General features: G+C 47.3%; 1 protein-coding gene across 1 annotated transcript; it reads right to left on the reverse strand.

The window, feature by feature from the left end:
- Positions 1-4,911: 4,911 nt before the first annotated feature.
- On the reverse strand, positions 4,912-9,737 carry BTG4 (BTG anti-proliferation factor 4). The gene is made up of 5 exons (XM_053269118.1): positions 9,524-9,737; positions 7,742-7,962; positions 7,022-7,159; positions 6,479-6,680; positions 4,912-5,408 (listed from the first exon to the last, which is right to left on the reverse strand). The coding sequence occupies exons 2-5, from the start codon at positions 7,912-7,914 to the stop codon at positions 5,211-5,213; spliced, it is 711 nt and encodes a 236-aa protein (XP_053125093.1). The 5' UTR covers positions 7,915-7,962; positions 9,524-9,737; the 3' UTR covers positions 4,912-5,210.
- Between the last annotated feature and the right edge of the window lie 5,869 nt (positions 9,738-15,606).

Raw genomic sequence — 15,606 nt, forward strand, 5'->3', positions numbered from 1 at the left:
GGCAGCCTTCTGCTGACTCAGAGGAGGTGATTATCCAGGCAGGCGGGTCAGTTCTCCAGGCCTTCGCCATAGCCCAGAGGTCCAGCCGTTGCTGGACTGCAACCATTGTGGCTGGGGATGATGGGAGTTGTAGTCCAACAACAGCTGAGCTTCAGGCTGGCCAACCCTATCATAGTCATAGGCTGAGGTCCAGGCCCTCCACAGTCCCTGGGGTCCCCCAAAACCTCTTTAGTCTGTCCTGGGTGATGGGGTCGCCTGGCCGAGCATGATGAGGCTTAGTTTGCAGGGGAGGAGGGTCCCCCAAAGGCCTTTAGGTCCAGGCTCCAAAATGACCTAGGTTCACCTCTGAGGCCAAGCCCCCACTGGGGCGGGAGTTAGGACCCAAATGTTATGCATCACTGGCATGTGGAATCTTCAATGAGAGTGAATAGATGGAGATTTGGCACACCGCTTCCGAAAGGCTGCTTAATATCACCCACCTGGCTCCGTGAGAGTGCTGAGCTAGGCAGCCGAACTCAAGGAACACCATCCTTTTTGCTTCCTTCGTGCATGCACATTGTCTCGCGTCTGCAGCAGCGAAAGGGCCTCGTGTCCCACACAGCGTTTGAGGACTTGTTGGAAAGCAGACTCCCTGAAAAGAAGAAGGAATGTTACCCCCACATCTTGCCTGAGGGTCAGAAGAGCCACTGCCAGTCAGTGTAGACAATACTGAGCTAGACAACCACAGGTCTGACTCAGGACATGGCAGCTTCCTACCTTCATATGATGTCTGCTTGGGTTCTAGCTGTCTCAGCTCGGCGGCAGTGGGATAAAGGGCCCACCCTCCCTGTCAACACCCACCCCACACACCAAATCCAGGAGTATTGCTGATAGCCATGCTCAGGTCAGGACAGATCCGCCCCTGCTGCGAGGCTCCTCCCACAGGCAGCTGGCTCGAGAGCAGTTCGTTATGACCCTCGTATTGCAGGGAATGGATGATGAATACCTTGCCTACAGCCGTCTAGTAGAGGTGGTCTCTCCACTTAGTAGGCCCATGCAAGACCTGAACCAGGCTTTTTCCAGCCCCAGCATCTTCACTGCCATGCAGCAAGAACAGGGAGGAGAGCTGGTCTGGTGGTAGCAAGCTTGACTTGTCCCCTTAGCTAAGCAGGGTCTGCACTGGTTTGCATATGAATGAGAGACTAGAAGTGTGAGCACTGCAAGAGATTCCGCTTAGGGGATGGAGCCGCTCTGGGAAGAGCATTTGCAGGCTTGCATGCAGGAGGTTCCAGGTTTCCTCCCTGGCAGCATCTCCAGACAGGGCTGAGAGGGAGCGACTCCTGCCTGCAACCTTGGAGATGCTCAGACAATACTGAGCTACATGGGCCAATGGTCTGACTCGGTAGAAGGCAGCTTCCTAGCTCCCATGTTCCTAACAGCAAGTTCTTGCATAACATGGCCATTAAGGCCTGACTTCACTTCCATCTTATCAGCCCACCAGCTGGACACTGTCTTCCCTCCATGCCTGAAGCAGCAGAAGAGAAGCTGGGTGAGCTCACTGAGAGGCTGGTGGAACCTCTGGAGAAGGAGCAGTGTATCTTCAGGAACACAGCTTGTGAAGATGCATTGCTGGACCAGGTTAAAGACATTGGCTCAGAGAAGGACCTGTTGCTGAAGGAAATGGAGCAGCTTGGAGGGAAGGTGGTGAAAGAGAGAGAGGGCTGATTTGAGTCCGTGTGCTTTCTAAAAGCAAAAGTGGGGGAAGTGCTCCTGTGTTTTTTGAGACTCTTTTCTTCCAAGTAATACTTTATTAAAACACAGTCCAATAAAATACACAAATTTAGTCCTTGTGCTGGTGATTTCCATTTTCTTAAATTAATGAGATGATCACTGCAGAGTATCTACCTTTACGTCATTCCTTAATATGTGGTTTGCAATATTGCCTTATTAAATTGTGTGACAGAAGACACCATTAAAAAGTTTAAATAAAAAAGCAGACCCCTTTTCTCTAAATGTATCATGTGTTTCTATGCTTTCTTTTACCCTTGTATATTTTTTTTACCACAATGGCATATTAATACATCTTATCTTCCCTTTCAGAGATAGATGGTACTCTCTGAACTCTCTCATAGCAAATCTCATATTACTAGACTATTAAGTTAAGACTGTTAATTTAAGGCAAAGCCATTTATTTGGTATAAGATCCTATTGTGCTCCCAATCTGATTTCTTCAACCAGTTTCATTACATTCGTTTTGTTTTCACAACAAAGTGGGGTCATAACACAATGGGCTTACATTAAGCAACCAGTCAGTGAAAAGTAGGAACCTGGGATTAAAACACATTTCTGAGCCTCAGTCTGCAAGCTAAGCACTCAGGATTTCTTGCAAAATCCTCCTTCTGCCATCCGAACCATGTCTTGGTGCTGTCACTCAAGCTTGAAAATACTGTCAGTATCAGAATGCAAGATTTTTACCATGTTTAACACAAATTGTTTTGTTTTGTTCTTAAATCACATTTTCTACACATTTTGGCCATTGGGCTGTTGCTTTTGAGAACAAGGGAACACAGAGTCTTGTGCAAGATCTTGTGACTGCAGGAGCAGAAATTCCTGGTTCTCCATGCCTGCTGCAAGCCAGAGACTCTGCACTAAGCAAAGATGTCTGTATTTGCAATGCAGTATATGCAAGCAAGACATGCAGCTGAGGGGTAAAGCCCAGCTAACTTGCTGCCGCTGACCATTCTGACATTACAAAGACCTGGGTCTTGGATCATTCTCTCCTTGTTTTTCTATCATGTTGCTGCAAGTCGATTTATCTACAGTCATATCCAGGGGTGTTGCCACAATTAAACAAGAGGGAACAAAGATCCTCCTAAGGGGGCAAGAGGCCTTCTGGCTGGGAAACAGCTCACTTCTCATGCTCCCCTCCCCATCCCTGACTCATTGGCAAACTTCTGGCTCCTGATTAGAGTGTGCATATTTGTGATTCTAGCCACCTTCGAATGTAACACAGAACCACGGGTCCAATGGTTCCATTCCCCCCTCCCCCTGCTCTCCTGTCCAAATTTGGACATTCAGGAGAGCTTTCTCTCTGCAGTCTCGCTGATTGCAGAGGAGGAGGAAGAACTGGAAGGACAGCCCTGGCTGCCAATAGCGGCCAGAGTAAGGGAGGAGCTTCCTCCCTCAACTCTGGCTGCAGAGCCACCAGACTGCGGTGCCAGTGTTCAGACAACGCTGGTACTGCGGAACTGGAGGTCCAGGCAGTGGACCTTACTACAAGCCAAAGGTACAAATCACAGTCCAGGGAAGGAAACCATGGCTCCATTTTTTGATGCAGTTGCCCGCATTTGGCTGTAAAGTTTTCAAAATTGGAGGTCCCTTCAGCTCCAGTTTTGTGTTACATGCAAATGTGGCCATGATTTGCACAGGAGCAAGAGAAAGGGCATGCTGAGAATGTTTTGGTTTTCACCCGATGCATATTATTGTTCTGCAGCATGGGGTGTGGGGGGTGTGGAAGGTGGTGGCATGGGTCCCAGGGGCTCATCTTTCCTTCTTATCCCAGGGCCCACTTCAACCTTGCTTCTCCCCAACCATAACCATTTCACCTCTGAAGGTAAACTGTAGCTGTAAAGCTTGGAATGAGTAGACTGCACAATGGAATGATTGGAGTCACACTCAGGGGGTGTTTGCTATGGACCAGAATGTGCTAGAGAGATGCACCCGCTGGAAGGATCTCACTTCTTGGAGTTATCAGCAGTCTGTTGCCTAATGGATGGGAAACCGGACTCATATGCAAGCCTACCCATTTTCTCTGCCCGTGCTGACTTCAAATATATTGGTCATGGCTTCTCTTTGAATCACATAGAATGTGCTTACTGTTGCCACTACAGGAAAATTTATACCCAAACCTGAGTGCAAAAGAAAGCCAAACTCTTGCTTTTCCTCATTAGAGAGTAAGCACCAGGTCTCCATATTCCATTTGGAGCAACTTTTTAACATATGCCTTGTGCTTACTAAGTGATGGGCACCTTCCCAGAAAGCATTTTACACCTTAATAGTTTCAGGAATCCTTGCCGCCAGTTGACAGTTTAGCACACACCCAGGCACATCTCTGCAGAATTAGATAGCATGATTGCTGGTCTGGGAGTCATTTGGATGGCCGACAGACACCCGCACAATATGCAGTGACCCCTTTCCACACTAATTGAGGAGGAGTCCATCTTTTTGCAGCTGGCTGCAAACTAGCAGCCTTTGGTGGCAGGTGCTAATGCATATGCCGTTAGTTGGGGTGGGGCCAGGTGCTTGAATATACCACCACAACCTGGGGGGTGGGCCAGTGTTCCCTGTAAGAGGGATTCCCTGATGTTGACTACAATTCCCACAGTCCCAAGCTGCAATGGCTTTTGGTTGGAGAATGTGGGAGTTGTAGTCAATATCTGGGCATCCTTCTTATGGGAAACACTGGTGTGGGCCTGCCCCACATGAGTATTTACAGATGCATTTCAACGCCCTGTTCAGTTACTCATTAGCTATGGCTTCCCAGCATTCCTAGCCACAGGGAAGCTCTCTCCAAATACAGTATGGGTCTCTCTTCAGACAACCTATGTACTTCTGGACAGACCCCTGACCAGGGGCATAGCTATAGGACAAAGGGCCTATGCTCGCTCCTCTCCCCAGTGGCTCCGTGGAGTGAGAGAGGTAATGAAGAAAATAGGGAGGGGTGGAGCTGGAGGGCTGGGTTCTTTGAACCCATCCACTCAATATAGCTACACCCCTGCCCCTGACTGAAACCCTGGAGAGAGATGCCACTGGTCAGGAGGAGACAATACTGACCTAGAAGCAGCCATGGGTTGGCTCTGCCCAACCCATGGGTTGGCTTCCTACCCAATGTATTGACCCTCTCCTTACTGATCAAGCCACTGATAACATGTATTTAAAAACACATTTCATTTTATTAGTAAATGGGATTTCCTTTTCAAAGAACTTTCCAAATGCAGTTCCATTTTCAATCTCATCATAAAAATGCATTAAAAATCATTTCATTAAAAGATTCTATACCCTTCAAGTGTATATCTTAAAAAGTTAAACACGAACAAACAAATAAGACAGGGAGAGACGAGAATTCTGTTCCGAGCTTCCGAGTTGGGGTTTTTTTCCTCCTGAAGAAGCTCCTCCCAGGCAGCCTTTATGCAAGAGAGTCTTCTTGTTCTGAGCATCCAGGAGGAATCGGGTTATCGGTTGGTATTGACCCAGTGGAATCTGTCCACACGTGGAGCAGTGAAACCTGCCAATGGCCGGCAGGCTTTGTTGGTCTTATACTGAAGGTAGTGAGCACAGGCAGGTTGTGGGTGGAGTCTTTCCAGCACATGCGTCTTGCGGCGAGGATACTGTGGCCAGAGAGGGAGCAGTTGTCTGCAATAGTCACTGCACTGAGACCAGAGAGAGGTTGACAATGAGGAAGTCGTGTGCTCTGGCCTAGCTGCTGGACCAGCCACCAACACCCACCAGGATTGGGCCAGGCTGCCATTTTGCTTCCCACAGTGCCCTTGGTGTGGGACCCCAGGACATTATGGAGGGGAAAGAAATGGTGACACCCTGCTATTTCCCCCCACCATGCCATTCAGGTTAGTTGGAACATAGGAAGCTGCCTTGTCCCAAGTCAGACCCTTGGTTCATCCAACTCAGTCTTGTCTGCACTGGTTGGCAGCAATTCTGAGGTTCCAGGCAGGAGTCTCTCCCACTCCCAGCCCTACCTGGAGATGCTGCTTGGAGTTGGACCTGAGACCTTCTGCATGCAGAGAAGATGCTCTACCACTGAACAATGGCCCCATCCCCTAAGGGTGTGTGTGATCTTACAGCAGATGGTGCTCACGTGTAGCCATCCATCCAAATGCAAGCCAATGTGAATCCTGCTTAGCAAAGGGGGCAATTCATGCTCTCTACTACAAAACCAAGCATCATGAAGGGGGGCGGGAGAGAACGGCAACTACTAGGCACCAAGAGAAGACCGACCCCTGCAACTGCCAGCCAGGTAAGCTCACCCCTCCCTCCCCTCAAGAACCTTACAAGGTCCATTAGAAGGCACCTTGAACACCAAGCCGGCCCTGGTATCTTCTGCCCAGGGCAGTGTTCCAACAGCAGAAAACAGTAGGAGTGTTGGGATGCAGAAACCAGGACATTCTTTCCATTTAGAAAACAAAGTCAAATTGCCTCACATAGAGCAAAGCTCAAGGAGGAGGGAGAAGTGGTCTAGCAGTGGGGAATACTGTAGGTTAAATCAAGCAATGCATTCCTGGTGCTCTGCTCCCCCTACACTATGTTCCTCAGCTCCCACTATCTATGCAACTTTAAAGTTCCGTCACAGTTTCTCACTGGCGACACCATCAGATTTCTTCAGAAACTAGTTCTGCTAACAGAAAGATGGCCACAGAAGCCACTACTAAGGCATGGCTGATCTGCAGGCATCCCCCCCACACGCACACATGCACACCCCTCTCACCTGGTAGATGCTGTTGGGGTTGCTTACAGTAGGGATGTTTTTGGGTTCTGTGGTGGAGCTCTCCTCATCAGAGGAAGTGCTAGAATGGTAATCTGATGTGGTCGCCTTATCCACGGCCTGGCTGATGCACTGGGAGATGTCCTGGTCCTCTTCGGAACCTCGGAAGTGTGCCACTGTGAAAGGCGGGTTCTTCTCACCATATCTAGGCAGCAGAGGGACAAGGTTGGCAAGCCAAGACAGCTGGAATGGTTACTGATCTGAGGGCTATAGGCCAGCTCCAGCCTCAGAGGCAAGAGGCCTCTGAATACCAGTTCCAGAGGAGCAACAGCAGGAGAGAGGGCATGCCCTCGGCTCTTGTCTGAGGGCTGCTCAGGGCACCTGTTGGGCCACTGTGGGAAACAGGATGGACTAGATAGGCTCTGGGCCTGATCCTGCAGGGCTGTTCTTAACCCCCAATAGAGGATCCACTTCCTTATGGGAAGAGCCACTGTCTTCCCCAGAAAAGAAAAGAAAAATCAATGCCTTCTCTGCCTCAGAGCTCACCTACAGCACACATCAAAGGGATCCACCCAGACGGTCATCTCCTTGGGCAGGCCAAGGCTTTCAAAGTCCACGTTGCTCTCCACACACACCTGCTCCAGCAAAGGATCTCTGGCCTGGCAACAGTTTATCCTTATGCACCTGGAGAGAGAGTGCTCACATGTATTTTGTGTGTTTCAGACACTATCAATATTAGTGTCTGAAATGTGCAAAATGCATCAGTAATTGATCAGAAGCAATATCCAAAAATTCTGACTCCATTTCAGAAACTACCTGTATCTAAAAGAAATGTGGCCTTATTGTAGGAGATATTCTCTTGCCAGTGGATATATCTAACATCAGCTTGAAAGTTTGCTTGTAGCCACAGTAATTTGTAGCTACAGTAAACAATGTGCCCGATTCCATTACCCTTGGCATTTGCAAAGAGATCCTATCACAGATCTCCCACCATCTTGTCTCATTTGGCCCCCCAGGTAAAATCTTCTCATTATTGAGTTGCAAACTCAAGATCTGAAGAGTGACATTTAGAAGAGAGATAAGCAATATTGGTTTCTGTGCTTAGCCAACATCTTGACTTCAACACACACAGAATACACCACTTCTGAGAGAGGCTACTGGTGTCTCCAAGTCATGTGCTGTTAGAGGTCTAAACAGTTCATGAGTCTCCATTTTGGTAGAAGGATGGGGCAGAGTGTGTGTGAGGGGGATGCATACATCCTCTACCTGAACGCTTGCCCTTTGGAGGGGTTGTCCTGGTACCAGTGGTTCTTGTACTTCTCAAACAGACTCGTTGTCAGCTTGGATGCAAACCTCTCCATCTGGTTCTTGCTCAGTTTGTCATGTTTCTTCACCAGCCGTGTGATGAAGAACACTGCAGCAGCAATTTCATCTTTCATGGCTTTTTAGTAGCAGACAGCAGAAGAGTCTCTGCTTTTGCAGCAGAACTGAAAGATGATTAAACAAGGGAGAAGTGAACACTGTCAGTACATTAAGGCTCTTGTCAATTTGCATTAGTTTCTTGGTTTCTGCAATTAGCTCAAGTTATCATCATGCTAGGCTCTCTTAATAACGGAGTGTTCTGAAGGGCCTCTTGTGATCTCACCCCACCCTCTACAGCCACACTAGCTAGGTACTGGAGAGACTTATGGCTTTTTAGTACTACATGGAAGAATCTTTAGCGTGCATCAGGCATCAGTCTGCACATTCACGCAACATCATCCCAGTTCTAGAGCAGATCCAAGTCCATCAAGTGATCATGCATATTGGCCTCACACCAAGCCAGACCACTAACTCCTCTAGCCCAGGAACCATCTACTCTGGCTGACAGAAACTGCCCAAGGTCTCAGACAGGGGTCTTTCCAGAACCTGCCTCCTAGCGTCCTGAACCAGAGATACTACGGACTGAACCTGGAAGCTTCTGCGTGCAAAACAGATACTCCAGCCCTGACCTATGGCTCCTTCCCATCCAAACCACAGCCAACCAAGTTCTCCAAGAGCAAACAAGCCGAGATAAATGGGTGGTTATCCCAAACATCTACCTCACGATATACTTGAGGTATGTTACCGCAGAACATTGAAGCCAAGGCTAAGTAGAAAGATGGCTGCTGCTCATCCAATACTTTTTCAATGGCCTTCAAGTTAACAGCCATTACTGCCTCTTGTGGCAATTCGTTATTTCTTGTGCAAATAAATGCTTGTTTTTGCCTCGTCCTGAACCAGAGGGGTTCTATCTGACCCATTCAGGACAAGGTATTAGTTCCATCATGCTTGACAGGGACAGTTGCCATGAGGCAGGACAAAAGAAGTGCCTCCAGCATGAGGAGGTGCACAGCAAATCGTGGCCACTGCCAGGTCTCCCTCGCACCCGCTGTCCTTCACTTACCCACCAGCTGGAGCAGGTTCCCCTACCTCTTATCCTGCTGACACACGTCTCTTCCTTTCTCTCCCTGCTCCTACAAGCTAGGAAAAACCCCTGCCTAGCTTAGTGGCATAGACAGAGTGCTCACATGTGGCTGCTGTCTTAGCAGTGTGGTCAGAAAGTGCTGAGCACCACCTGCCCACAGGCTGAGGGTCATCGTGTTGTCTTTTACCTCCAGCTGCAAGACATCTGAGGCTGCCCCTGATGTTTAGTCTTTTTCTAAACAGGAGGCCCCCTAAGCACTTGGGACATCCACGCTCTTACTCATCAGCTGCAATATCCAGCTCTACAATAGCATTTTTTAAAAGTAGCTGACCAGCACACACAGAGCATTTTAAACGAGGCCACACTTAAAACACTGTGTCTATATCATGCCATTAAAATACTTTCCACTTTGTTTGCAGCCCCCTTACAAACTCTCAGCATTTTATTTTTGTTTTATTTTTGCCATGGCTCATAAAAGTTGAGGTTTCCACTACAGCCAAGGTCTCTTTCCTGGGTAATCTCAAAGTTCTCCCTCATCATTCTAGTTAGTAGTTCTATGTAGGCAGAATACATCCTCCTAGAGAGAAACTAGCAAACATTACCTTTAGTTAGCAGGTCCCTTTAGGACCAACCTGCCAAAAAACTAAGCTATACCAAGATGCTACAGAGCCAAACACACACTGGCAACAAATTCTAGAGGAGACAAAGAAAAAGATCAGCTGCTGACAGACACAAAACCCCTGGCAAAGCTTTCTTCTGGTCTTCTATCCCTGTAACCAGCTACAGTTCTTTTGTTAGCAAAATAGCTTTTTACTACAGCAGCCTCTGGCCTATATATACAGCAGTGAAGTGGCTCAGACAAGCTCTGAAACAGGTGTGGGCTATAGAGAATTAAGAGCTCTTGGAGCTACTAAAGATGATGCACTCAGTCTAGTAGCCAACCCAACATAAAGCATGAAGACCAGAGAATTATGTATGTGTGTATATAGTTGCAATATCATTGTTTTAGCCTGGTTCCTGATTGATTTATTTCCAAATATTTCACTGCCCTTGATTCTGAAAAGTTCTGGGTTTTTGTTTTTTGTTTTTTAATCTGGGATGCAGGGCCGTTGGGTGTGGTGGGGAATAAACTGCTTTATCATTACACCCAGTGCTCTTATGCATGTATACTCAGGAGGAAGATGCAACTTACTCTGACATGCATTGGACTAAAGCTTTCATCTTCATTCTGTGTTAGACTCACAAGAGTGAAACTTCTTTCTTTTTAAGCTAACTCTCCCCCATGTTTCTCCAGTAAGTGGCTTCAAGTCACTCATACTTTTGCAGGGACAGGTATAGTTGCCATTTTTTGCCTAGCAGGGCTCCTATGCCTTTTATCCGTGGCAAAACAAGATGAAAGAGAGATGAAAGTTTGGGCGGGAAAAGTTTTACCTGTTATGAATAACTTATTATGCAGAACTGCTCTTATGCAGTTATGAAAGGAACAGGAGTCCTGCCTGTTGGGGGAAAAGGGGATAGCTGCTTATTGCAACAGCAATGGTTTTGAAAGAGGCTATATCGACACTGCATGGGTTATAGTAATCCCCTCTTCCAAGGGAACCATGGAAAATTGTGGGGGAGGCTAGAGGTCCTTAACAGAGGAATTGCCAAGGTACAGTCTACAAGGTTCTTTGCAGGAAGCCATGACTATAACAATGGATATAAGATGGTCCTGTAGATAGCAAAGTGTCTGACCTGTCATTGCTGGAGATAGGGGCATGCTTGTAACACTCCTGGCCCCTGCCCCAAGGGCCACTTGCAGACCCCTCATGTCCTCCCCTATTACATGTTGTTGAAGTTTCAGGTTCACTCCTGGCTGGATGCTGTATTCATTTTCTCTGCGCTAGCCTTGCCTCTCGCTGATTTAAAAGGCAAACGTGGTGGAGGTTGTTTGGGTTAAAGGTGTGCTAGGAAACTGAAACTGACAGACAGTCGAAATGTCCCTCAGCCCCTGCAGTGTGGGAGGCAGCCGTGCACTCCATGGTTCTTGAGCGTGCCTGCATGTTCACATATTGGGGGCGGGGAGAAGCCAAGAAAGGAACTAAGCTGCAAACACAGCAAACATGATCACTGACAGGGGCAGTAAACACCTTGCCACTCTTTGCCAATAACCTTCATGACAGCTATGATTTGAAAAAAGGATTTGTTGTGTGTGTGTGTGTTTTTAATTTCACACAGCCACGTTTTTCTGACAGAGATCTGCACCTTGAATGGGGGTGTGGCAGACAGAAGTTCAACAGGTGTTTCCCTTTCTGCAAGGGAACAAGAGAAGCTTCACCAGTTGCATCTCTCCCTGCTCATGGCAGCAGATGACAGAGCCAAGAAGTCACCTCTCTGCCCCACAGTCAGCTCACACAGTTCGGTGGAGGGGACGGGGACGGAGAGGGGTGACAAAAAACCCCACCCCCCTGAGGATTATGTATAGTCTGTAAAAAATACTCTATGCAAAGTACTTCCTTCTGATTCCAATCTTCCAAAATGGGGGGGTGAGGGGTGGGAAGGAAAGGCCATGAGGCCTGGGGTCAGCACCAGTCAGGAATGCTGTTTCCTAGCTATGCCTGAGGCCAACTTGCCCCAGCAGGCCTGGCCGTTACAGTAGCAGCCACAGCTGAATAAGCAACGGCTTGTATTCCAGAGAAGGTCAGTCAAAGTGCCAGTGGCAATGCCCGCAGAACAAGCCTTTGGCAATGTACTACCTTGGACTGGCAAGCGGAGCTATAAATAGACCCTTTTCTTCTAGAGTCACCCTAGCAGCAACAGGCAACATCACGATCAGGACTCTCACAGAGCACAGGAGCACGTTCTGTGCACCTGCAAAGGCAGACGCAGGCCAGAGCAACGGAGACGGCCCCGGAGGCCATGAATAACTCATTTTCTAATCACACGCAGGCTCCCTGCTCTGTTCCCCTCTCCTCCTGGAACTAGCACCAGGAATGGCAGATGCTGGAATTCCAAGTGCATGCTGCTCAGATAGACTGCGCCTGCCCAGAAGCTCTTATGCAGAAACAGCAACCACACAAGCAGCTGCCTTGTCTCACATCCTCCTCCTCTGCCAGCAGTATTGCAGTGGCTGAATGTGTGTTACTGTGTTTGGCTGTAGGGAATGCACAAGGGACAGTGAGAAGAGCAACGGTGCCTCTCTGTCTGGCCTGCTGGCCTTCCTAATTGCCACATGGCATACCATGTTGGAATTCTGTGACTGGAAAGGAGACAGGAGTGGAGGCCTAACTCTGTGCCACAGTCAGGCTGATGGGCCCTATTGTTCCTCTCCCGGGGCGTAGCTAGGGGAGAAGGGACCTATGTTTGCCCCTTGGAGTGAGGGATATAATGAAGAAAATTGGGATGGGTGGAGCTGGAGGCCCCTCATGAGCAGGGGGGCTTGGGTTCTTTGAACCCATCCACTTAATTATAGTTACACCCTATTCCTCTTCATGAGTGTCACAGCAACCTTGCTGCCCGTGGCACGCCAGTTCCCTTGGCCATTAACAGCCATGATTTCCTAAACATCAGTGAGTCCTTCTATGGGCCATCTCCAAGACTTGGCACAGTCAGAGGGAAGGGCTCCATCCTTATCGAAAGGGCTTGGACAGGGCCCCCACCTCAGCCATTGCATTCCTTACTGGATTAAATTACGGGTCTCCCTGATTGCCGGGCAAGTCCAGGCATGACCACAAGAAAAGCCATCCATCAGTTCTCTAGCAACTGCCGGCCAGGCCAGGAGCAAACATTACTTTCCCAAACAGGCCAAGATGGTGGACGGTTGCTTTGCCAGGATTCTCCTTCAGAAAAAGCTTCTGGAACTGAACGGGCCACCATATGTGAATGCTTGCGTCCAAGAACCTGCTTTCAGCATGCCCTGAAAACTGGAAACCTCATGTTTGCTTGGAAGGGAGCTTTTGATGGCTGTAGACCAAGACGGGAAGCGACAGATGGCTTCATCTTGGCAGGTAAGGGAGCAGTCAAGGAATCGGCTTGGAAAGACTGCTTTACGGAAAGATCGCTAGTCTTGCCCTGATTAAAGTTTCTAAAGGGGAACCTGTGGAATCCAACCAAAGTTTTTACTTTGAACCAAGTGGCACTCTTTGCCCTCTATGGAACCACAGCTATCCAAGACAAGGAACAAGTCTTTAAAATTTTGGATTATAACTCTGGCAACCCCCAGCAGAATGGTTATGTTGAATAGTGGCCATAGGGCATAGCAAGGCTACAAAATTGTGAAATGGTCCTCTGCCCCACCCCTCCCCACCCTAACCTAAGGATCATTAGCTGATCTCCAGACCCAGTTGCTCAATAGTACCACTCAGAAGTTTCCCTAAAGGACTACTTAATTTCAGTAGAACTACGGGAGATGGCCATGGTAAACCCTTCCTGTATTCTACCAAGAAAACCACATGGCTTTGTGGTCTCCAGGAATCAAAGTCGAGCCAACAGCAACTCAGGACTAATTCAGTCTGGATGTCAGCCACCTCTTTAACATCTGTGCGCTATTAAATAATACACTTGGATTCTGAGTAGTTGTACGGAATCATTGGTGAACTTCCTTGTGGCTCCATTCTACGGCATTTTCATTGATTGGGCCTCTGTGGCTTGCCTGGCACAGTGTGAAGAATGACATGTAGACATACAGTAGATACAGTCAATATTTATTTAAATATTTAAATAGACCTTGCACCTTATAGTGCTCAAAGCCTGACAGGATGAAACCTGGTTTTTCACAGGCAACTTTTTCCTGTTCCAGTTGTGTTTGTGTGACCCATGGAAACGTTGTAGTAAAGTCAACCTACCACTTCCTGTAGTAAAGTTAACCTACCACTTCCAGAGTGCTAATCTGTATGCCATTCATAAGGGAAACCTGAGCACCCATGGCTACATTGTGTGTATACAAACATTAGGCCTGGGGCCACCCCACAACTAGGCTTGCTTGGACCAGTTGAGTGCAAAGTTGTTGAGGACAGAGATTGAACAGCCAGCATCTGTCACTTATGGGTGCACCTCACTTAAGTAAGTTGCCTTACTTAACTTGAAACTTTGCCCTCACATGTTGTTATCATCTTTAGAATAAGTATTTTGGGATAGGTGGCATGGGTATCCAGAGGGGGGTACAAGAGGAAGCAGTCCCACCCCCCCATTGAGCCAGTCCCATTGAATTCAATGGGGCTTACTCCCCAGTAATTGGGTATTGTATCTGAGGAGGTCCATCTCCAGTTGCCACCAACTCGTTTGGTGGCTACACAGAGACAGGCCTTCTCAGTTGCTGCCCCGAGATTGTGGAATGTGCTCCCTGCTGGGATACGAGCCTCCCCATCTCTGGCAACTTTTTTAAAACTTCTGAAAACACATCTCTTCAACCAAGCTTTCTCAGCTTTTTAAAACTTGTTTTTAAATTGTTCTGATTATTTAATTGTTGTTTTATGATGTTTTTAATTGTTAATTATTGTTTTATGCTGTTTTATAATTTTTGTTTTAATTAATTTATTTTGATGTTGTTTTAATATAAACCGCCCTGAGCCTTTTGGAAGGGTGGTATAAAAGTTTTAATAAATAAATAAATAAATAAATAAATTAAATATTGCAGCCTTTCCTTCCACCCCCACCACCAGGAAAGGCCTGCGGGTGCTCATGATAGATGGGCAAGCTAGTTTGCAGCCTGATCCTATGCACCTTTACTCAGAAACCCCTCTTTATTTATTGGGATTTGCAGCCTTAGAAACTGAGACTCAGATTACATTTCTTCTGTTAAGGAAGAAATTCAAAGGCACAGTGAAAGCAGCTCAAGTTTTTGAAATGATTCCAGGCTGTTGTATTTAATTATAAAGGCAAGTTCTGCCATCGGGATTATTTCAAGGTAAGCCTCTTATGGGCAAACCCTACATTTTCTGTTATGTATCTTGTGTCAGAGAAACTCTTACATCTGTTTTACACCTTATATGGGACTTCCAGCACTTTAGAGGCACCTTGTGAGATGTATACTTGATGTAAGAAGTATTGGGAATTTTTGATACGTCTTTCAGCTCTTTTCCTGATGATACTTTTGATATTTTATCTCTAGTAGAATTCTACCATGGTCTTAGCTAAGGCCAGCATGGAGCAGAGGTAAAAATGAAATATCCACTCTGCTTTGAAACTCACTGGATGCCCTTGGAGCAGTCATTAATTCTCATCCTGAGCACCTTTGTGAGCTTGTGATGAGGATAAATGAAATAACCCTTGTGAAGAACTTTATAGATTGAAAAAGGACCATAGAATGATTAAGATCTAGCTTAATTCTGCTGCCAGGGCTAAATTCTGCGTTCCTAGCAGCAGAATGACAGAATGCATGCAGCCATGATTATACACAGCCTAGTATTTGTCATTGGCTACTGTTTCACCAGATGTAACTTGATGGATTGCAAGGTGTAATCGCTGAAAATGTTTTGTCTTTTCCAGATTGGCCTCCTGCGAAGGTAGCGTTTGGTTTGGAGGCAGTGTAGTTAGCTGATTGTCTCCCTTCCCCCAGCAATCACTAGCTTCACTGTCACCAAAACAAGGCGCCAAATTCCCCACCGCAAGAGATGTCAATGTCGCAAGAGTTCTGGACAGCTGGTTCCTAGCATGAATCCAGTGAATTCCTGTCTCTGTCCTCTCGATGTCCGGTTGCGTCTCAGAG

This window comes from Hemicordylus capensis, chromosome 8, assembly GCF_027244095.1.
Source record: "Hemicordylus capensis ecotype Gifberg chromosome 8, rHemCap1.1.pri, whole genome shotgun sequence".
Taxonomy (NCBI): Eukaryota; Metazoa; Chordata; class Lepidosauria; order Squamata; family Cordylidae; genus Hemicordylus; species Hemicordylus capensis.

Excerpts from the sequence above, each read along its gene's own strand:
- BTG4 (XM_053269118.1), bottom strand. The coding sequence starts at position 7,914 with ATGAAAGATGAAATTGCTGCTGCAGTGTTCTTCATCACACGGCTGGTG. Across the intron at positions 7,160-7,741 it reads TCCAAAGGGCAAGCGTTCAG|GTGCATAAGGATAAACTGTT; the intron begins GTAGAGGATGTA and ends CTCTCTCTCCAG. Across the intron at positions 6,681-7,021 it reads CCCTTTGATGTGTGCTGTAG|ATATGGTGAGAAGAACCCGC; the intron begins GTGAGCTCTGAG and ends TCTGCTGCCTAG.